General features: G+C 31.5%; 2 protein-coding genes across 2 annotated transcripts in view; one reads left to right on the top strand and one right to left on the bottom strand.

The window, feature by feature from the left end:
* The window catches only part of LOC110115414, a 38707-nt gene extending 30442 nt beyond the window's left edge, over nucleotides 1-8265 (top strand). Inside the window, exon 2 of the mRNA XM_028698819.1 lies at nucleotides 7992-8265. The gene's annotated coding sequence lies outside the window, so the exon portion shown is untranslated. The remainder of the gene's footprint in view (nucleotides 1-7991) is intronic.
* A 3536-nt stretch (nucleotides 8266-11801) lies between these two features.
* LOC110110437 (alkane hydroxylase MAH1) lies at nucleotides 11802-15485 on the bottom strand. The gene is made up of 3 exons (XM_020841922.2): nucleotides 14884-15485; nucleotides 13563-13790; nucleotides 11802-12668 (listed from the first exon to the last, which is right to left on the bottom strand). The coding sequence occupies exons 1-3, from the start codon at nucleotides 15463-15465 to the stop codon at nucleotides 11922-11924; spliced, it is 1557 nt and encodes a 518-aa protein (XP_020697581.1). The 5' UTR covers nucleotides 15466-15485; the 3' UTR covers nucleotides 11802-11921.
* Nucleotides 15486-23273: the final 7788 nt, after the last annotated feature.

Raw genomic sequence — 23273 nt, 5'->3', positions numbered from 1 at the left:
GTACAAGTAGACAATCCAATACACACATCACAGTATTGACTGTATGGTAGACTTCAAAATGATCAATAGAGAAAACCTCAAAGCTATAATGTTAGATAATGAGTGGGATATTGCTCTCTCCCATTTCACTAAAAGAATTCTAAATAAAGTATATTGTTTTTCTCTTCAGGCGTCCTAAGAGCATAGAGTGCCATCGAGGTTGATCTAGTAGCTCCTTAGGAGGAGAATCGGAAGATAACTTTGATTGAAGAGCCTAATAAGATCCAAGCCTACCAGAATTTTTTAGTTCTAAAGGAGAAAAATAAAATAAAAAATAAAGGTGTAGCAGATAAGATTATACTTTTTATGAATGGGGGATCTAAATTACTCTTGCAACTTACCCTATATGACTAATGTTTTGTCTTGTATGGGACTAAGAAGATAATAAAGAAAATTTTCTTGTATATCCTATCTATATTTGACAATGATTATACTACCAATTCAAATAGTATAGTAGAAAATAACCCTAGTTGACTAAGTCAGTCTAGCTTAACCAAATTGCCCTTTTACCCTTTTAAACTATATTATATTCATGAAGACCCCATCAAACCTTGGGACCACCTCCATCAAACCCTAAACATCATTTAGAATATATTGAATCAAGTTCCAACCATTGGTGAACCCTAGTTGACCAAGTCAGCCTAGGTTGAACAAATGGCCCTTTTAGCCCTTAAACATGCACTTTGAACAAAATGACCCCACCAAGCCTTGGGACCACTTCCAACATGTCTAAACTATCATTTGGTAGGAGTTGGATCGTGTTGATCCCATAATTGGATAAGTTTAATGTTCTAAATAAAAATTCAATCTCTAGGCATTAATCATTGAATCTTACTTCAAACTCTAAATCAAACTCTTTATTATGCATTGGCATAGTGCCTTAACCATAAATACATAAAATTATCACTTGACGATCACACTTAACCATCATTTGATCATCTGGTCTATCAACTAACAATCCCTAAATGATTATCCATGATATGATCATTGCAAAGATAAAATTTTTTCTATCATTAATCTCCAATCAATTTAAAACCTAAATCTAAATCAACCTTTAAGTCTAGCAGTTGATCGTCGCTCGTGATAATAAGCTCATTACCTATTCAATCACTAATGATCATCGATGATTGTTAATCATTTGAGATTTTAAACCTTAAATCCTTAGAAATCATTGTCTAAATCAAACTTAAATCCAACCAAGTGACTAAACTAGTGAACAGTTCAAAATTCCAAAATCTAGTGTTGAAACCAAACCCAAAACGCCTTGATCCATGACCTATTTTTGAAGAAATTTTCACTTCTTTGAAATCTAACCAAATGACGTTGGATTCATGATCTATCACTTGAAAATTTATTACTCATGTCCCTAAGGTCAACCATAAATTTGAAGACATTTCAAAATCTCTAACCTCTAAACTCAAAGCACTTTCATAGGCTGCAAAACCCTCAAATATTTATAACTTATGCCACTGAACATGACATCTTGTGATTTTTACCTTGGAGGCCTCTCCAAACTCATTGATCATGATCGTCATCACTAGCATGATACATTAAACCAACATTAAACCTTGGTTGACCATAGTTTTTTTTTTAATTTTTTTTCCTTGGTTGACCATAGTTGACAACCATAAAATCCTAAAATCCTAAAACTTGAAAATTTAATTTTTCATAAAGCTCAATATGGCTCAGTCAAGCCAAGCCATGCAACCTTCTACAACTATGTTCAAAATACTATTTGGCATCTATTGAACTAAACCCCAAGCCTTGGTCAACCTTGGTTGCTGAAGTAAACCTAGGTTTACCAAATTGCTCTTATGACCTTTAAACTACATTACATGCATAGGGACCCCACTAAATCTTAGGTTCACAATCAACAAAATTTAAATGACATTTGAAATGCATTGAACCAAGTTTCAATCCCAAGTTAACTATGATTTATCACTTTTAAACATGCATTTTGACAAAAAAAACCTCACCAAGCTATGGGACCACATCCATCAAGTCAAAAATATTCTTTTGAATGAGTTGGACTAATCATTCACCTTGGTCAAACCTGGCTGACCAGGTCAACCCTAGTTGACAAAAATTACCCTATACAGATAAAAATTTTATTTCTCATGATTTTTACTAAATCATTGAACCAAACTCATACAAACTATTCATGAGGTCAATATGAGTCCCGTAAAAAATTTGTATGCCTTGGTCAATAAGGTTGAACCAAGTGTTAAAAATAGAGTTTTCTTGCTCTAAATCAACACACTTGTCAAAATAAAACTTCAAAATTACTGCAGCAGGTGTGCATTAATCCCATGCATACACCCCAGTTTGAACCCATGATTTGACATGGTTTAAAAATATGGGTTGAACCAATCCTCCCCAAACCCATTAAATGGAACTCCAACCCATCCCAACCAAACTTAGACCCAGCTAAAGATTTGGATGGACTCCAGAACTTTCTTACATCATGCCACATCAAACCCTTACCACTTAAGCAGTTGAGGTGGAAAGATTTCCCAAAATAATCATTCTTTACTGATTGGTTCAGGCCTAACTCTCTCAAAAACTAACCATGTGCTTTGAAACTCTCCAAAATCTTCCCTTGGATCCCATTGGTCAATCCCTAACTGAAATTACTACTAGCCAAGGCTTAGATGGCATGATCTCAACCCTTCATTAAAATTTTCTCTCTTAGGATTAGTTCAAGTATAACTCCCTTGCCAGTTGGACAAATGAGTTAAAACTTTCTTGAATTATCCATTAGCTCCTATTAGTCAGTCCCAAGGTGTCTTGCATCAATGACATGACATGCGTGTGGTCTACTTAATGGGTAGATTCATTTTATCTCTCCTACAAATGGACCTCCTTCCAAAGGCTTAAGGGTTGATCAATTAATTTTACTAATCCCCTAGCATCTTCCCAAGCCTCCTCCGAATCTTTCCCAACCACCTCTAGTTCAAGAAAATACCAAACCATCTAGAAAGAGATAAAAGAAACGAGAAAGTATAATTACAATCCATCTGCTGATCCAGCAAGAATTAGATCTTGGAGTCTTCTTTAGGGTTGATGAGGACCTCAAGACCTTTTAAACAAGTGTTTTTTTTTTTTTTTACCATTTAAACAAGTCTAAGATCAAACAAATCCACCAATCGGTTAGCAAGTTTTCTTGATTTGAAGTTTTTTGATCAAACATAATTTTTTCCTAAATTTTAATGCATGGAGTTTTGAAATTTATGTATTGATAGATTAGGATGTCATGATCCTCTTTTTCAAATTTCATCAAATTTGAGTTATTGGATCGAAAGTTATGGTCATTTAAATATATTATTTATTTTGAAACTAAAAATCAAGGTTAGATCTGAATCGTCCAATCATGATACACGTACGATCAGATGGTCTAATAAGTGTCATAAGACATTACTAGTCTGGCAGATCCCATAATCTTGTGCAGTTTCAAACAACGGGTGACATGGCCCCATCCAGCCATCCATTCCCACACTATCGATCGAACGATGTTGGATTGAATCTAATGTGGTTAAGTCGTCCATCTAGTGTGTGACATGTGTCTCGAGCCATGACAGTGTTGCGTCACATCTCCAATCATTGCTAATGATTGGATAATAAAGCGTCGGCGATTAAATTGATTTAAAAATTAATTAAATACCTTATAACTTTCAATACTAATAAATATGTTATTTTTCATCCAAATGTAGTGTTTTTAGGCTTGTTGGAAAGCTCTTGAGTTCTACGATTTTTTAAAAATAAATTTTAAGAAATTTTTTCCACTGGATTTAGAGAAAAATAGTGATGAATGGTCTCTATTTTTCTTGATTTTCTTAAAATTCAATGATTAAATTGACCTCAATTTTTTGTGATTTAAATTTTCAAATCTATAGGTCCATTTTGGACCCATAACTTTGAAAATTTTTAATTCTTCATGCCTTTAGAATTAGATTTTTATTTTTCAATGGTGTGTTTATATTTGTGCATGGGTTAGGTAATCATTGATTTTACCCAGATCTAGTGAGTCTAGCTCCTAAAATAATTCACCAAACCTATAGATGCACTTAGGTTTGGTGATTGATTTCACAACCTACAAGGAATTTGATGAGCCCAAAGTTAATGGGTTTGATGCATATGTATTTATTTATGTATGTTTTAAATTTGACTACATTTAGAGGTTATTTGGTTTGTCATTTTGCGAACCCAAGATTTATGTACATAATTGATCTAGGATTTTTAAAAATAAATATGAAATTTATTTTAGATTTAAAAAATAAAAATAATATATCAAATTGCTTAGAATAAAAAGCATAATATAGGAAAAATAAAAGATCCATCATATTTATTCAAAATGAAAATTAATTTTAGAAATCAAGAAATTTACTAATTAATTAAAATAAATATTTAAAAATATATAAAAATTACAAAAATAATTGAAACAATCAAAATAATCTATAAAGGTCATCTATGATATTTGGGAAAGATTTCAAGAAGTTTGGAGTAGGTTTGGTACAAAAATAAGCAATGCACTCTAATTGAATAATTAAATAAATCTATTAAATCACCAAACTTATAAAAAATATAACTAATTATAGAAAATATCAAATTGTGCAAACTCTATAACATTAAACTCATCAATGCATCTAGTATTTATGAAGAAAATATAAAATCTCTATAATTCATTGTAAATAAAAAGTCAACAATATGATTAAACTTTGTTCATAAAAAGTCAACAATATGATCAAACTTTGTTCATAAAAAGTTTCAAACTTATAAAATTCATAACTAATTTCAGAAAAATTCAAATATAATAAAATTAAATACATTGGACTTATTTATATGTCTCGTATTTATAAAAAATATAAAATCACACAAACTATTGTAAATTAGAAAGCTAAGAAATGGACCATATGTTTAATACATTAAAATATGAAAAATCAATAAATCATTAAAACATCAGTACATCAATCGAATGAAATTAAATCAATAAATAACAATAAATAAATAACCAACGTTAATGTCATTGATGTTTTTAGATTGGACTACCTTGATCTATAGGGCTATATATCCTAAGGAGGTTCTAGGTCCTTGTGCTTGTTACGACAACACCACGAATAAATTTGATAGAATATAAATATTAAAATTTTAACTTAAATAAATCAGTAATTAATAAACTAAATTTAAATAAAAATCATTAATAAAATATATAGAAATTTGATCTTTTCATATCCATAAGATTGATTCCTTTTAGAATGGTAAATGCGTATTAGATAAAGAAAGCTTTAATGATCAAAATATTTAATGAAAATGAAGGACTTTATGTTATCCATCTACCCCAACCATGAAGGATTTGTTGAATTGAATTACAAATATGAGCATAGGACTTGATGATCAATAACTTTTGGCACCTAGAAGTTGTTGAACTATATTATTTAAAATCGAAAGATAAATAGCATCAACAATGAAAATATCATTAAAAAGAAATTTAAAATCTCTAAATCATCAAAACCTAAATTCAAACCATCCCTTAAAGTCTTTTAATAAATAAATTCATCTATGTACAACATTAAATCAAAAAAAGCTTAGGAACTATCCAAGTTACACAGCCTCTCTAAACACACTTAGATGATTTGCTATAACAACCAACACTAACCTAGGTTTGGCCAGTGGTGTGATTTATTTGTCAGGTGCTTTGTTTAGAAAGTATCTTATGTATGTTTATTTATTTCCAACAATCTAGATGTCATATATTTTAAATTATTATTAGTGCACTTTAACTCTTTAAGGATTGCATAAGAAGCATCAGGTTATTATACAACTGCTTTGCACTATACAAGCTTTATATAGCCTTTACATTCATGCAATAGTCAAAGTAGAATGTACCTAGAAATGATATATACTTGTATAACTCACTGTAAAGTAAAATGTATATATATCGAGTTGTATCACATCTTGAGTTATAAGAGATTAAATATACCTACTTTTATATATACAAATGGGGCTCCAAAAGTTTATATCCTTATTTTTTTGAGGAAATTCTTTTGAAATTTCATAGAAGACTCAGAGCTTGAATCATCGAGCAAATATATTTGAGTATATATATATATATATATATATATATATATAAGTCTATTGTAAATTATCATTGAATAAATAAATTATTTTTTATATTTAATTATTATCATTTGTTATATTGCATCATAGGTGTGGTAGTTGACGTGAGAGGGTAGAAGCTTTCCTAGGTTTCTTTTCGGTGTATATGTTTTGGACTTTGTAGGAACATATATATTAGTTCTAGGATGATACAGTACTAGGAATTGTATACACAACCTCTTTATCCAATCATACATGCATGCATGTTATTTTAATTTCTACAATCATTTGCTATAGCCCATGACTTTTTTTGCCTATCATGGGCATGGTAGTGGGGTCCCTATGGCGCTCAAGAGTTGCTACACTTTTCCTTTGATATAGCCATTATGTTGCCAAAATTTCTAAAATAAATTTGGTAGTTAGAAATTTAGTTAAATAAATTAAATAAGAAAAAATTTAGAATTCATAATAAGTCTTCTAGATAGTGTCATTGAATTTAAAGATAAAATTACTCATCTTGATTGATAAATTTAAGAATCTGATTCATCCTTTAAACTTTTTACGATATAACTCAAACTATCATGCATTATATCTTGGGCATTTGATTGTAAATCTCAGAGAAGGAATAAGAACCATCTTCTGAGGTGAAGTGCTAAGAAAGCCAAAATGTGATGAGAATAAACATCTAAATGCTACATCTGAAGCAACTAAGTTGAAGTCAGTTGAGATTATAGTTAAAGCGACTTGTATGAATCACTTTCACTCGTTGTTTGCTACTAGTGGAGAAGAAAATCAATGGAAGACATATTAGCTGTTAAAGAATATGCTTTTATGGATCCTCACAATGTGGCAGGTAAATTCATTAAAAAATATGGATCGCCTAAAGAAAAGTACTCAATAGATAGATGAGCAAGAAGTGACAAAAAGATGCAGAAATAAATTTGCAAGATGAAGAAATGGTTGAGTGTATTCATGGTAGATACACGATCGTCTATACAGAAGGATAAGAGGAAGACAAAAGTAAATGCAATAGAGGCTGGGAATGAAGAGGAAGATAAATGTTTATGTTCCTAATCTAACAAGCATTCTTTTAGATCAGTTGAGTCAGAAAGATGAATAGATAGCATAGATGGCGAAAAAAATGGAAGAGCTGATGGCTGCTATAGCGTCCTTCCAAATAAAAATAGTTTCCTTCAATTAAGGCTTATATAGAATCTATTCTAGTTGAATCTTTTTCAAAATTGTAATAAATCTAGAGAAGAAGCAAAAGAAAATAAAATTGAAGTTTTAAAATTAGGACAAGAAATGATACAAATAGTAGACATCAAATATATGTTAGAGCAACAAGTCAAGGAGGCTTTAGCATAGGCAAAGGGTACCTTGTCTCTTCTGAACGGTAGACCTTATCCTGAAGAATATAACTTGGTTTCTTATCCTAAAGTATTTGTTCGACCATTATTCAAATATTTTGATGGAATAAGGAATCTGAAGCAACATCCAGTACGCTTCAGGGCCAATTGTTGCAACACATGAGGCAATGATGCTATACTTTTTAGATAGTTTATAAGCAGCTTGTTAGGTGTCGCATTTAAGTGTTATGCTGAGATAACTAATGGGTCAGTGCAGACATTTGTTGAGTTAGAACAAATGTTAACTAAAAGGTTAGCTAGAGCACGTTATAGATAAATCAGTTATGATAACAAGGAGTATTTTATTGATTCTAGTCAATGACTAGCTAAATACATGATTGATGAGCCTTATGTATCTATTTTAATTTCAAAATCTAATGATAATTGTATATAGCTTTATCCTGCTCTTTTATGAAAATTTTAAATATACTTTATCATCCATGTCCTTAGGTATCTCAAGGAGTACAGAGTCCCCTCCAAGTTGATCTAGCAGCTCCCAAAGAGGAAGTTCAGCATAAAATTCCTTCTAAAGAACCTATGAAGAGATCAATAGTCAGTCTTCAACAGTTCAGAAGGAATAGCTCAAGAATAAAAGTAGTAATGCAAGCAATAAAACTGTAATTTCTTCTAATGGCAAAGTAAAGGATCTTGTACAACTTATAGTATATGATTTCTATTTAGTCCTGCCAGGGGGTAAGGAAGTAATGAAGAAAGGTTCAGTGTATATATTATCTCTATCGGGCGATGATAAAAAAAATGATGCAACAAAAAATAACTCTATAGAACTTAAAATAAATTTAAATAAAGTAAAAGAATCTCATTAATATTTCTCTAATAGTGATTCATCTATCCTTGATATTCAGGATGATCCTATTTATATAAAAAATGAGATGTCTGATTTTGATAATTCATCAGGTGAAGCATTAAAAGTAATTGAACATATAAAATCAAAATAATCTACTATCTCTCCCTCAGAATAGATAGTTCAAGTAAATCTATGTAATGATAAGGTGTTAACACCATCAGTATATGTAGCCAACAAAGGAAAGAAGGTAGATGATATTCTAAAAACTTTAATAACAGTTCAAAATAAATTCAGATGTGGCTAATTCAAATATTCCTAAAGTAGATTATAATATATTAGCACATCTCCAAAAATAGCCTGTGAAATTAAGTATTTATGATACTTTAGTTTTTCCAAAGAAATGAGGGAGACTTTAATCAAAGCTTTACTCAACCTAGAGATATGTATGACTTAGTTAGCATCAAGGTAGTTTAAAGAAACATTAAATTGTGAAGAAATTTTAGAAATTATGCTTGTATATGAAGATATACTCTTCGAAACTTCATATCACAATCATCTATTATATATATATATATATATATATATATATTGTGTTCTTATTGATCCGGGTGCATTGATTAACTTAATGATTCTTAAAACACTCGCATACCTGAAGGTGGATATTTGTAAATACAGTTCTAACAAAATGATGTTACGCGTGTTTAATGAATAAGGCAAGAGAGCTTTGGGTTCAATCACTTTGCTATTAAAAATAGGAAACCTAAAGATAGAGTCAAATTTGATATAATATATTTCAAAGCTTCTTAGAACGCCCTTTTGGGTAGACCTTGCCTAGATCAATATAAAATTGTGCCTTCCATCCTTCATCTGTGTATCAAATATTCTTGTGAGGGAGAAGAGCATTGTATTAAAGACGACTTGCATCCATTTTCAATTCATAAAGCTTGTATATACGAAGATGCTTCATAATATCTGCCTATGAAGCAGACTGTCTTTTCTAAAAATCTCAAATTGGTTGAAGAAGTGGAAAAAGAAAAGAAAGGAAAAGGAGCAAAAGAAAAGGGAAAAAAGCAAAGCTTTCTAATCTCGAACACGATGTACATTAGTCACCTACACCTCCCTCACAAATAGGTGGTAGAATGGCTCAACAATCTAGAGGAAGGGGTCAATGATGGAAAAATAGTGGTAAAAGAAAATGAAAAAATAAAGTGTGCAAATAAAGGCACCTACAATACATATTTATTTTTAATCTAGCCCAGAGGAGGAATTATATATAATTGATAAAAAAGCCACAGGTTGTAGAGTATAAGGAAAATTTAAAGCAGCCAAAGTTCGAGATTTTGATAGAAGCATATAGCGACGAGGATAGGGTCTATGTCACTAGAGAAGCTAATTCAAACATATCTACCATGGAGAAATTAAAGAAGTATGTAAAAAATATTATTCTTACTCCACTATCTCAAAACAATTTAAAAAGGTTAGAGGTAAAAACTTATATTCCTTTAAATGCAGATATAATATTTTTGTAACTTCTACCAACAAAATAACTGAAACCATTGTACACTTCAATGATCCATTCATGGACGAAATAGTGGAACGCCCTCTTGATTGGTACTCCAATTGTTTAAGTTTTAAAGCCATCAAATTTGACTAGAGGTGAAGCCCCGCAATTTGAATGCATGTGGAGTATAAAATACCATAAAATACGCATGAAGATCGATATTGTGTTACTTCGCTCCTGTATTTTCGTTTGAATACAACGAATATTGCTTAGTTATATCAAATAATCTAGATATTGATAGTCTCTTTTCACTAAACATTAAGACTCTTAATGAACTCTGTTTAAAAAAAAAAAAAACTTTAGATGATCTGGATGACTCTCGAGTTAGAAATGTACCTCCAGAATTTGAAGATGAGATCAAATTCATTGTTGACGATTTGAATGAAATAAATCTGGGAATTGAAGAAGATCTTTGTCCACTTTTCATAAGTTCTTTATTAATCGAGAACGAGACAAATAAAATGATAAAACTCTTGGAGGAATTCAATTACTATTTTTCCTAGAGATATGAAGAAATTCTTGGATTATCTCTATATATAACAACTCATAAGCTAGAAATTCAACCAAGAATGATTCAAATTAGACAAGCACTATGATGAATGCAACTTGATATTGAGCAACAAGTAATATCTAAATTTAAAAGTTAATCGATGCAGGCTTTATTAGGGAGAAGAAATATCCAACATGGTTAATTAGTATCATTCTGATTAAGTAGAAGAATGACCATGTTGAGGTTTGTATTAATTTTAGATATATGAATAAAGCTTGTCCTAAAAATGAGTTAACACTTTTGATATCAAAACTTATGGTTGATATTGCTTCCTCCCATGTAATATTCTTATTTAAGGATGCCTCCTATATGTACAACTAAATCAAAACGTCTCCTGATAATGAAAAATATACAACTTTGAGAACACAAATGAGTGTCTAGTGTTGTTAAATAATGTTATTTGGACTAAAGAATGTTGGAGCAACTTAACAGCGAGCAAGGATGAGGATTTTTTATGAACTAATTCTTATGTTGATCATCTAGTCGTCAAAAGTCACGAAAGAGGTGACCACTTATATGTTCAAGAAAGTGTTTTGTAAAGATTATATCAACATAATTTGAAAATGAATCTGTCGAAGTGTGTTTTTGATGTCATTTCAGGAAAATGTTTAGGCTTTATTATCCGACATCGAGGAATCAAGATAGATCCAAATAAAATCAAAACTATAATACAAATGCTAAATAGATTATTTATAAGTAATTCATAGTATAAAAAAATAAATTCCAACATTTTATTTTTTAAGCATAAATTTCTATTTTTTTCTTAAGGATGATAGACGATAATATTCTAAATGAATGGTTGATTCAAAGAATAAGTATAGGAATACCAAATTTTCCGTTGAAAGAATTTCTCAACTCAGGCAAGAATCACTGCTGAGATAGATGGAAAGATTTTGATGCATCTCCATAATAGTATTAATCTATTCTTAAAAATTTATGAACAAAATATGGGCAACTAATAAATCATATGAAATTCTTGTTAAAAAGAAAAAAAGTTTGTTAGACAAAAAAAAAAAAAAAAATATATAATATATATATATATATATATATAATATAATATATAATACTATATATATTATATATATATATATATAGATCATAATTTCATGCATCAAATATTATTGCTTGCTCAATGATTAATATTCATCAATACAATTCATATGAAAAATATTTGTACTCACATTTGATATTATAAATTTAGGCTTCGTTTGGGACGGCTTTTTTAATGCTTCTTGAAGTAGCTTTCTAGTACAAAAATTTTAATTTTTATACTAAAAAGCTGCTTCAAGAAGTAAAAAAAAAGCTGTCCCAAACGAAGCCTTAAAGTACATCGAAAAGCACAGCTTATTTTTTGCAATATTTAATAATTATATAAATGTATCTTATTGAATTCCCATAGCAAGTTCTCGACATCATTCATAGCATACCAATTTAAACACAAGCATTATTGCAAACCTTAATTACTCACCACCCAACCAGCGGCTTCTCCCTCTCTTTAACCCTAACCATAAACCCCCTTTCCATGTGCAGTATAATCGACAGCTTTGGCACGCCGACACGCCATCCAACCTCAGCCGCCTCAACCCTAAACCTCGCAATCACAGCTGCTGCCACCATCTTCATTTGAACAAATGCCATGTCCTTTCCCAAACAAGTCCTCGGCCCAGAGTTGAAGGAGACGAATTTATATGATGGCTGGTGTCGGAGCGTTCCCGTCTCTGATATCCACCGCTCCGGTTTGAATTCATGACAATCCTTACCCCAGACTTTCTCTATTCTTCCCATGGAGTAGAGGGAGAAGAGAATTCGGTGACGAGGGTGAACTCGGTGACCACTTGGAAGGATGTCAGGTTCGACGGCTGCTTTGTGCTCGAAAGGGACCGGGGGGAAGAGGCGGAGGGATTCAAATAGAGCAGCTTGGAGGTATACGAGGCGGGTAAGATCAGAGAAAACAGAGAGTTCGTCGAGGATTTTGTACTCTACGGAGGGGTGGTGGGAGAGAAGGTAGAAAAACCAAGTGAGGGCAGAGCTTGTGGTGTCGCGCCCGGCAACCATGAAGTTGAGCGTCGAGTCACGCAGGAATTTGTTGAAGTCGATGCCGAGGGATTCCACTTCATAGCGACAGTTGAGGTAGGAAGAGACGAGGTCAGCGCCGCCCACTAATTCGGTTGCGCGCTTTGCGATGTAATCGGCAATGAAGTGATCTATTACCTGGAGAATAATATTGAATAAATTTAAAGAAAATTTTCGAAAATGGTTATCCAAACGATCTTGTGTTCAAATTTCTTAATATTTATTAATGTTTTATATATGGTTATTCCTGCAACCCAATATAATTCATAATTTACTGAAGTTTACTGATCAACTCTCTTTGTAAAAAATAAGGAAAAGTTTACTTAATTAAAACGCGCTGCGATAGCTTTTCATGCTTGCAACTATATTTTTAGTGGAGATTATTATGTGCGGATATTGAACGGGAGAACCATCCGGTTACGATGGGCACCGAGCTCGGTACTGAGCGCATTATCGAGTCAGTACCGAACGAGGCACATTTTTGAGAAAGACGTGACGCATTTTTATTGGTCTCCAGACCATATCAACACTCGGCACCTAATAGTTTACCTGTTTTTAGGAGGAACTTACAAAATATTTAAAATTTATCTATTTATAAACTAGACTCATATAATCATTGAGGTTAAACTAAAATATAATAAAGCTTAACGCCTAGTTAGATGTGCATCTAAAATAATTTCCAACAGCTTTTCTGTCCCTTTACAAACATTTTTTATTAATATTTATGCCCCCAGAGTTGCTTACCATTCTGGTCGACACAAAATAGTTGCAGCTTTAATTTGGTACGCCTGTGGCGTTGTGTTAACCGAAGACTATAAAATAAAAAAGAAACTATAGAGAAAACATAATTTTAATTTACGTATTTTTAAAATGGTCTGCTAATAATCTCGAAAGAATTTGTGGCATAGCGAACCCGAAAGATTATTTTTTTCAAATTTATGAATTTGGGTCAAATATTTTGTCATCTCTCGTTTGGAAATAAAATCAAAACTATTTCTTTCAATTAAACATAAATTAAATAAAATAATTTACCTTAACAGCCTGAGCCATCCTCCTCTCGGGCCCCACCCGAAGCCACCTCAGCAACTTCCACCAGCTCAGCGGAACAACATGACGGAAAAACAGAACCTCCTCTGCGTTATCCATTGCATTGGCGAACGCAACCTCCGGCAACGTCTCTGCAGCCGCTGTCAGGCAACCCGGGTCGACCCCGAAGACGAACATACTCGTCGTATCGAATGTTAGCCTGAGGAAAACGTCCTGCAAAAACGGATCTTCAAAAAACCTCATATATCTCGGGCAACTTTTTCGTTGCATTTTAAAATAATTTTTCAGTACAAAATTTTTGTAAATTAAAAATATTTATAAAAAAATCATTTTATATATATATATAGAAAGCAAAACTTGATGGCAAGTTAGAATTGAAAATTTATCGTGTTCGAGTAATATATGCAGCTTTGCATGCCTTAATCGGACAAAATAAATTTTGTTTCAACTATACAAAATAATTTTTGTATAGTAATTGGGGTCTTAGCTGGTGGAGGACGATGTTCCTGTGCACACTAACTATTAATTTCTTCTCAATTTTATTAACTTCGCTTAACATAACATAAATATATTGCAAATTCAAACAAATGGTAACATATTAATGAAAGTATCCTAGCTCAGTTATTTTCCATAAAAATCACCTCGTGTCAGGCTCATTAATTCTCATTTAGTAGTTAAAAAAATGACATGCGAAATTAAATTTTGAAATAATAGAAGTTTGTCAATTAAAATCTTATTATTTTATCGTAGATTTTAAGAAAATATCTTTATGAATTAATATTTTATTATTTTTATATGCTAATTCATTATAGGAATATTTGTTTTATCTTCAATGATAAATATTATACTAGTTATTTATAAAAATCTTTAAATTTTTGTTATTCTCTCAAAAATTTTTAAAAGGAATTTTTATTTTCTTATTTTTTTGTAAAAAATAATTGTCTTATTTTAGGTTTTTTTTAGACAATTAGGTCATATATGCACACAATCCATACACAAAAATTCGAATCCAAGACTTCTGAATTGAAAGTCTAATACTCAACCAACAATTCAAGGCGAGATATATTTTTTAGGTTATTTTAATAAAATAAAGAGAGATTATTTCCGTTCTCTCAGACAAATTTGGCCTGGAATGTGTTACCCAGTTTTTTTCACGGTCAATTTGAGCTCGTCACAGAAGAACTGAATAAACAGCTCAAATATGCAAACTTTTTTTTTTTTTGGGTGTAAATTTCTGGTCCTATTTGACTCAATTAAACGAAATGATCGAATCGAACTCATGCTCGATCGCCTGTCTGCCTCTTACCTGCAAATCAAACACTTCGTATGTCGCGGCCTTCTTCTCCAGGACGGGAATCAGTCCACCCTCCACTTTCCGCTTACTCGCCTCAGCAGCAAAAGCTTTGAACTTAACGTCACTGATAAGTCCATGAGCTAACCGCCGCTGAAACCGCCAGGCCTCTCCGTCGGCTGCGAAGATGCCCTCACCAAGAACATCCAAAACATCGACCAAATCTGGCCCTTTTGGATAATTCGGGAAGTTTGCGGTGAAGACGTGGCGAACGTTCGCTGGATCGGCTGTGAGGATGATGTTAGAGTGGGAAAATATCGGACCTTTGAGGATGACGGAAGAGTTGCAGGAGCAGAGGAGGTCAGTGAGCCAGTCGTGGAGGTGTGTTGAGTGGAAGAAAAGGTTGGGGAGTGCGCCAACAATGGGGTAGTTGACGTTGGAAAGGCGGCTGCGGCTGCGCCTGTGGCTGCAGATGAGGATGAAGGAGAAGAAGGCGAGTAGGAATTCAGGGTGGCTGATGACAAAGGTGAGGAGTGGGGAGAAGAGAGTGAGGAAGGAGGCCATGAATGAGTATGGTTTCGCGGTGTTGTGGACCATCTGGTTGTAGCAGTTTCTCTTCCGTGCTCCAATTCCTATTTATATATATATATAGTGAACTTTAACATAATTTTGAATGCTTTATAAGACGCTCTTAATTATATAAAATATTTTTACAGTGTCATTCAATATATTATTATAAATTTGTGTTGAGAGAGCGAGACACTTTTTAATTGATTTTGAATGCTTTAAAAGACGCTATTTATCATATAAAATATTTTTTTTTTACGGTGTCAATCAAGATATTATTATAAATTTGTGTTGAGAGAATATGCAAGCAAGGAACTCTTTAAGATTGATTTTGAATGCATTATAAGACGCTGCTTATAATATATTTTTTACAATGACAATCAATTTATTATTATAAAGTTTTGTTGAGAAAGAGCGTAGGCTAGCACAGAATTCTTTTTTATTTTTTATTTATTTTGTTTTGTTTTCCTTTTTGTTTATATATATATATATATATATATATACTAGCAAGGAATTCTATTTTATTTATTCACTATTACAGATGACTTCATTAAACCCAAAACTATTTTTATAAATATTTCAATAAAAATACAAAATGATGTCGCTTTTTGTATTCTGCATGGATATGATTAGTGAACATCTTTTTAAAGATCACGCGTCAAGGCCATGTGAAGTTATTAAGTGCTGAGTCCAAACGTAGATCTAATTTTACGTCTGTTCTATGAGTATACTTAGTGTAGACTATATACAAAACAATACTGTGTACACTTATATGTTCGGTCTACGTCCAATCTGTGAGTGTACATAGTATGTACACACTGTATGCATTACACAAAAATATATTACGTACACTCATATTTCCAGACTCCGCACGTAATAATTCTCCAAGACTTCAGCACATTCATTAAGTTTTAAAAAATGATAATAAAGTATATCAATGATCTCAGCACAATATTCATCAAGGGAGTCAAATTGCAAGTATTTTCACTAGAAAAGAATTTTGGACAAGTTTTGAGAAGAAGGAGAATACAGCTGGCATGTTCTCCAAGCTTTAAACCCATCGTTGGCATCAAGTAATATGATGATGTAGTAGTTGAGCCTTCGACAATAATGTCATTATCTGATATGTGAATTTTGGAGCCAGTGAGCAATTTAACGTCCACTCTAAGGATTAAATTTTGCTGACTAGTCTTGGCAAATTGTCAAGCCTGAATCAAAGTAAATATGTCAATAGATATAATTCATGGCCTTGGACAACGTTTGGGCATAGCCAATACATAGCACATTAAGACTTGTTTGAGACCTTCTTTTAATGCTTTTTAAAATAACTTTTTAATTTTTTTTTTAATTCAAAAGTTTTGTATTGAAACACCGATTTAGAAAGCAATGGAAAATCTGTCCCTAATAAAGCCTAAATAAATTTATTGTTAGCTAGCTGTAAAGCCTATTATAGGCTTATAATGTTGTCTATTCATTTTTTGAAAAAAAATAAAGAATAAAAGGAATGTAGTGAAAAGTATATATATTGCATTTAAATTATTTTTTAAGTTGTTTGATAGCATGTAAAATTAAAGTTATAATTTTCTTTGCCTTTGGTTTAAGAAAAATTTGTTCAATATAGAATATGACAATTATTCAATGACAACTATAGCATTTTGGTGGTGATGGCGACAACTTTAGTGAGCTTGGGGTAATGGTCAGTGGCTAGTGGCAAGCGGAAGCAATGTCCATTTCATCATCATGGTGGTGAATATGGTGGTATTCACTAATTAATGGGGATTAGCTATAGTTGTCAAGAGTGGTGATTGATGACAACAATATTGCAAACAGTCGGTGATATTTGTAGCTTTTCATGGTGACCAACTGAGATAGAAGCTCGCATTTGTGGCCAGCAATGGGTGATAGAGTGTGAAGGCTAGCAATAATAAATGTTTTATGATAATCAATGACACTAGAAAAAGCTTCACATTTTTTATGTTTTAAAATTAACTTATTTTTTTTTTTTTGATGAACTGCAAAATGCATTAAATAAATAAAAATTCTAATACAAACTACTAAGTGATAGAAATTCTATCATTGTCCTCCTTTAACAAAGAAAAGAAAAAAGGAGGAACCTTATTACAATCTAATTCATCCCACAAAAAATCTTCTTTCAAAGCAAAGTTAGCACAAAAGTCGGCTACCTTATTACATTCTCTATTTGCAAAATGAAATAAAAAATCTCCAAAATCCTTGAGAAAAGAAAAGTCCTCCCATCCAAATTGGTTAGCCACCCGATCATCTTTAACAACCGCGTTTTGTAAACTTTTTATGATGTTCAAGTTGTCTCCCTCTATTATTATTCCTTTAGCATCCATCATCCAATCCTTGATAATTCTTCTTAACGAACGAGCGGATGCCCCATTGATTAACCATTTCAATAGCTAGAATTAACTTTGAGCATTTAACTGCAACATGCTCCTCATCTTCCTTCTTCTCACAACCTCTCGGGCACGTGTTGGTATTAATCAATCTCCTATACATTAATTAGGAAATTAGTAGTAGGAATAGCATTTTTAGAATTCACTTATGTTAAGATAAAACAAAGTATATTAAAATTGAAAAAAAAAAGAATCCCAAGCACCAATATTTTCTGAATTCCTTTTCATCCAAGTAAAATCTTGAAAAGTTAGATCCCTTGCATTTCTAATACATTACACTGTAAATGTATATGTCCCCTAAATGGCTTCATTAACAAAACGACTATAGGAAATGTGGCCATTTTTGTCGACAATTTCTGCCAAAAATAAATATTTCCAACAGGGTTTAAGTGATTTTCTATCTAGTTGTAAAAGCATCGAAGGAAAGCATTTTCAACGCATTACTTTCCAATCAAAAATATTTTTAGTGGATTTTGGAAAAAGGAACCCAAAGGAAATATCAGCGAAATAAAAATTTCACTAAAATTGCATTTTTCAACTCATTTCTTTCACTAAAAATGCGTTCGAAGCAGCTAGAATTTTTTGCTACCAATTATAACACCAATTGCACTAAACTTCATTTATCATCCTAATCAACAATTAATACAGTTGAATTTCACTAAACACATAAAAGAAATTAAACAAAAACAATAGAATTTCTTTTAATAGTTCTTATTCATACTCAAACTTGTACAACAGAGTATTAAACATTAAATAACAGCGGATTTAATCTTTAAAAAAACTCAAATAAGAAAGTTCTCTCTTTGCATCAACTAACAATATCCCGGAAAACAAAATAAAACTTTTACATTTAGAGTCACAAACTGTCTAAGTTAGTACAAAGTATAAAATATCTCAAAAAAACTTTGATAAAGAAATAACATAAAAAAGCTATGTACTTATTATTTGTCATCAAAACTATACAAGTTGCAAGAATGTAAAACATGCAAATAGAAACTTTTTTAACAATCTCACTCTTTTTTATGATGATAAAACAATTATTGTTTGTATAATTTTCAAATTTTAAGTATCTCCTAAACTCCCCCTAAATTGATGAATATTTAAAAATAAGGAGGCGTTGCACAACAGTTTTATCTCTCCCTTTTTTATTTTTAAATTTTAAAAATGCAATAAAAATAATATTACAAAATAGAAATACGATACAAAAAAGGATACAAAAAGATACGAGTTACGAAAAGATACGAACAAATAATATTTTCTCCCCCTTTTTGACAACAGCAAAAAGAGAAGAAGAAAAAGACCAGAAATGTAAGCATTCATATGATAATCCTTTGATAATTAATCCTTGAAAGTGATTGAAATAAATCTTGCAAATAAAATCAAAATATTAATCAAATCATAGTAATTCATAGAATTTAAGAAGAGATATAACATTGATAATAAAAAGTATATATAAAAAATATGAGTCAATTTAGACACTAAGATAGAGAAAATCATTGCAAAAAGGATGAATAAAAAAATTGTATATTTCAAATTTCAATATGGAATATAAATGTACAGAAGATCAATTAGAATTAAGAGATTAAAAGATTATGGAAAAAATTAACTACCACATGTGACGCTTTGTGTATCTTTTTCAAATTTGTGACACATTTTTATGCATCTTTTCACTTGTGGGCTTTTTTGTGCCTCTTTTTTAAATTGTGAACCTTTGCGCATTCCTTTAGATTTTTTATACATTTGTACATTTTTCAAGAGTAATCGTATTCTTTCTAAAATCAATAATAAAAAAATTTATATTTTTCTAAGTGCATAAATATTTATTGATAAGTGAAATACAAAATAAGAAAACATCATAATTGCAATAGTAATATTAGACATTAATGTAGTCTAAAAGAGACATGAAATTGACAATCTTAATTACATCAAGTTATAGGCTAAACTTAAAATTAAAAAAAATTAGATTTTCTAAAGAATTTAATTTTAACTTGTATTTCAAAGTATAGCACTCTTAAGATAAAAAATTATAACGATTGTCATATGTGCTAAAAGACATTTCAAAAATAAGATTAAATTCAAAACATGATAACTTATATTGATATCAAAATAAAGTATATTACAATCTCAGCAAATGATATCAATACGATATAAGATTCAAAATTAAAAACATCTGATGAAAAGAAAGTACATCACATTTTTCTAAAAATACAAAACTAACACATTAACTAAAGAAAACACATAATCAAGTACATGAAATCATTCTGAATGACCCTAATTTGGAGGAGGAGGAGGAGGTGCAGCACCGAAGAAGTTGAAATAGCTACTCATTATAAGCATATTGGAATTTATATCGTTTATCTGCTCTCGCATAAATCCCATATCTTGAGTTTACTGTATATTCCTGCTGCTACATATGAGCTTCAATTTGATCAAACATTTGATCAAAGTGAGTCTCTAAACGGTCAAATCTTTGAATCAATTCCTGATAGTTTTGGTTCATTAACACATGCAGGTGCAGCTTCATGTTCTTTCTCAGTATCATTAATGACATGTGTTTTACTTGGTTCTTCTTTATTGAAGATTGCTCTAAATGATCAGTCATTGTAGTAGAGCGATTCTTCAAAATCTTAATCAGGATGAACCAAATTATATTTCTTATCCAAAATGTAGGCAACCAGATGTCCTAAGGTAATGTTCTTTTTTCTTTTATGTTCGACATGACCAATTTCAGAGAGTCCATAAAGATAGTCAAGGATTAGTTGGGCTTCATCTATATGTTATTTAGTCATGATCAAGAAGGTTACTATAGAAAAAAGAGGAGTAATATTGATTCTATCACCAGCTTTAGAAATTATAGAAGTTCTAAGAACATGCTAGATAATACAAGCATTACGAACGAGACTGGATACTTTAGGCATATGCTCGTTAAAAATGATTCCTCTAATCACTGTATTAATTTCAGACCATTCATATTCACAAGTGATGGATAGGGTATGTGATCTAACTCCCTCAGTCCTTAAGTTCAAAAAGATTTCTAGGCCAGCTTTGGTGATTTCAACCTTTTTTTAAAGACATAGGAACAGATAACAGAATGGTCGGAGTTGAAAGACATGTTTACCAGGAAATAGTGAAAGGTTTTTTTGTTGTAGAGATAAACTAGTGTGAGAATGAAACCAAACTGAGTTGAAGCAAACAAGTTTATTACCTGAAAGATCAGTTGATCCTGGATAAGAACTCTAGAGGGTGTGATCTTAGCGGACACGAATCTGGGGAAAGACTCTTCATTAGCTTTGGAAAGAAAGTTATCGGAATAATTTTTAGGTGGTCCCTTGGCTAGAATCTTTTGACGCTTGCCTGAACTTGCCATTGGAAAGGATTTAAAGGATGAAAGGTTTTGAAAGTGATGTGTGAGTATGACTATTCAGTACAAAAGCTCACCAATTTATTAAAAAATGACTGTTCGTACAGACAAAATTTACGTTCGTCCCGTACAAAATTTGATTCGTCCAGTATGAAAAAACTTTATATGGACGAATGAATGAGTCCAAAATAAAATGACTTTTCGTAATCACACAACATATGAAGCGTCCTTTCATACAGACTTTTGACCAAAACGATCGTACAGACGAACACGTGTTCATCCTGGACGATCAGAACTTATGATCAATGGCAGTTGAAGCTGTTCCCTGCATTGAATCGACATGTGTTCGTCCGGACGAACTAAGGATTTGTACGTACGAAATATAACATTAAAAACTACCTTATCCATTTAACTGACATTCAATCGTCCCGTCGTTTGAACAAGTTCATCTTGGACGATCGTGATGATCGTACAGACGAAGTGAAAATTAAAAACTGAAAAACTGCATGCAAACGGTTCAAAATCCGATAGTTTGACACACGACACAATTCATCCCGTACGAAAAAATTTTGTCCCAGACGATTGTCACTCAAAATTTTCAAAATAATTACTCAATCAAAACTAAAACACAAGCACACTAAAAATACAATAAAAATAAAAACAAAAACTCAAGATACAGAAAAAAATCACAAAACACAATTATATATAGGAAATTACTAACTAAAAACACACATCAATGTTGCAGAAAAAACATTTTTATTAAGCATTTAAATCAATTACTCCAAGTCTTGTTCTTAATACACTGAAAGTATCAAAGGCTAAAGGTTTTATAAAAATGTCTGCAAGTTGATTTTCAGTAGAAACATGAGTGAGTTCAATTTCTCCTTTGAATACATGATCCTTTATGAAATGATGCCTGATGTCTATATGTTTGATTCTTAAATGTTGAATAAGATTTTTAGAAATACAAATAGATCTAGTGTTATCACAATAAATTGGAATAATGCCTATAGTTAATCCTAAATCAATTATCTATTATTTCAACCAAAGTACTTGTGCCACATAACTTTATAATACAATGTATTCAGCTTCTGCAGTAGATAGGGCTACTGAATTTTGTTTTCTACTGCACCAAGAGACTAAAGAATTTTTAATAAACTGATATGTTCCAGAAGCGCTCTTTCTATCCATCTTACAACCTGCAAAGTCAGAATCTGAATAACCAATTATTTCAAATGAAGAGCTAAACTTAGGATACCAAATTCCTAAGTTCAGAGTTCCTAACAGATATCTTAGAATCCTTTTTACTGCTGTCAAATGTGATTCTTTTGAATCTGATTGAAATCTAGCACACAAACAAATACTAAACATGATATCGGGTCGGCTAGTAGTCAAGTAAAGCAAAGATCCAATAATCCCTCTAAATTTCTTTTGATCAATAGATTTTCTCTTAGGGTCCTTATCGAATTGAACTTAGGAACTCATAGGTGTACTAACAGGTTTAGCATTGTCCATTTCATACTTTTGAGGATATCCATTTCATACTTTGACTAAGTAAGAAATATACCTTTCTTAATTTGCTTAATGCTAAATCATAGAAAGTAACTTAAATCTCTCATTTGACTCATCTCAAATTCACTACTCATTATTTTAGAAAAATCACCATAAAGATTTTTATTTGAAGATCTAAAGATGATGTCATCCACATAAATTTGTACAATAAGTATATCCTTTTTAACTTTCTTCAAAAAGAGAGTTGTATCCACACTTCCTTTTTCAAATGATCTTTCAAGTAAGAAGATGCTCAACCTTTCATGCCAAGCCTTAGGTGCATGTTTCAATCCGTATAATACATTTTTTAATTTAAAAATATGATTTGAGTATTTAGAATTTTCAAAACCTGATGGTTGTTCTACAAAAATATCTTCTTGAATTATCCCATTTAAAAAGACATTTTTTACATCCATTTGATACAATTTAAATCCTCTAAAACAGGCAAAGGCTAGCAAAATCCTAATTACTTCAAGTCTAGCTACAGGGGCAAAAGTCACCTCAAA

The sequence above is a fragment of the Dendrobium catenatum genome, unplaced genomic scaffold, assembly GCF_001605985.2.
Source record: "Dendrobium catenatum unplaced genomic scaffold, ASM160598v2 fragScaff_scaffold_1150, whole genome shotgun sequence".
Taxonomy (NCBI): domain Eukaryota; kingdom Viridiplantae; phylum Streptophyta; class Magnoliopsida; order Asparagales; family Orchidaceae; genus Dendrobium; species Dendrobium catenatum.
Note: the sequence above shows the minus strand (reverse complement) of the source record. Positions and strands in the feature narration are given on the sequence as shown.

Excerpts from the sequence above, each read along its gene's own strand:
- LOC110110437 (XM_020841922.2), bottom strand. The coding sequence starts at position 15,465 with ATGGTCCACAACACCGCGAAACCATACTCATTCATGGCCTCCTTCCTC. Across the intron at positions 13,791-14,883 it reads ACGAAGTGTTTGATTTGCAG|GACGTTTTCCTCAGGCTAAC; the intron begins GTAAGAGGCAGA and ends CCGTTTTTGCAG. Across the intron at positions 12,669-13,562 it reads GGATGGCTCAGGCTGTTAAG|GTAATAGATCACTTCATTGC; the intron begins GTAAATTATTTT and ends ATTATTCTCCAG.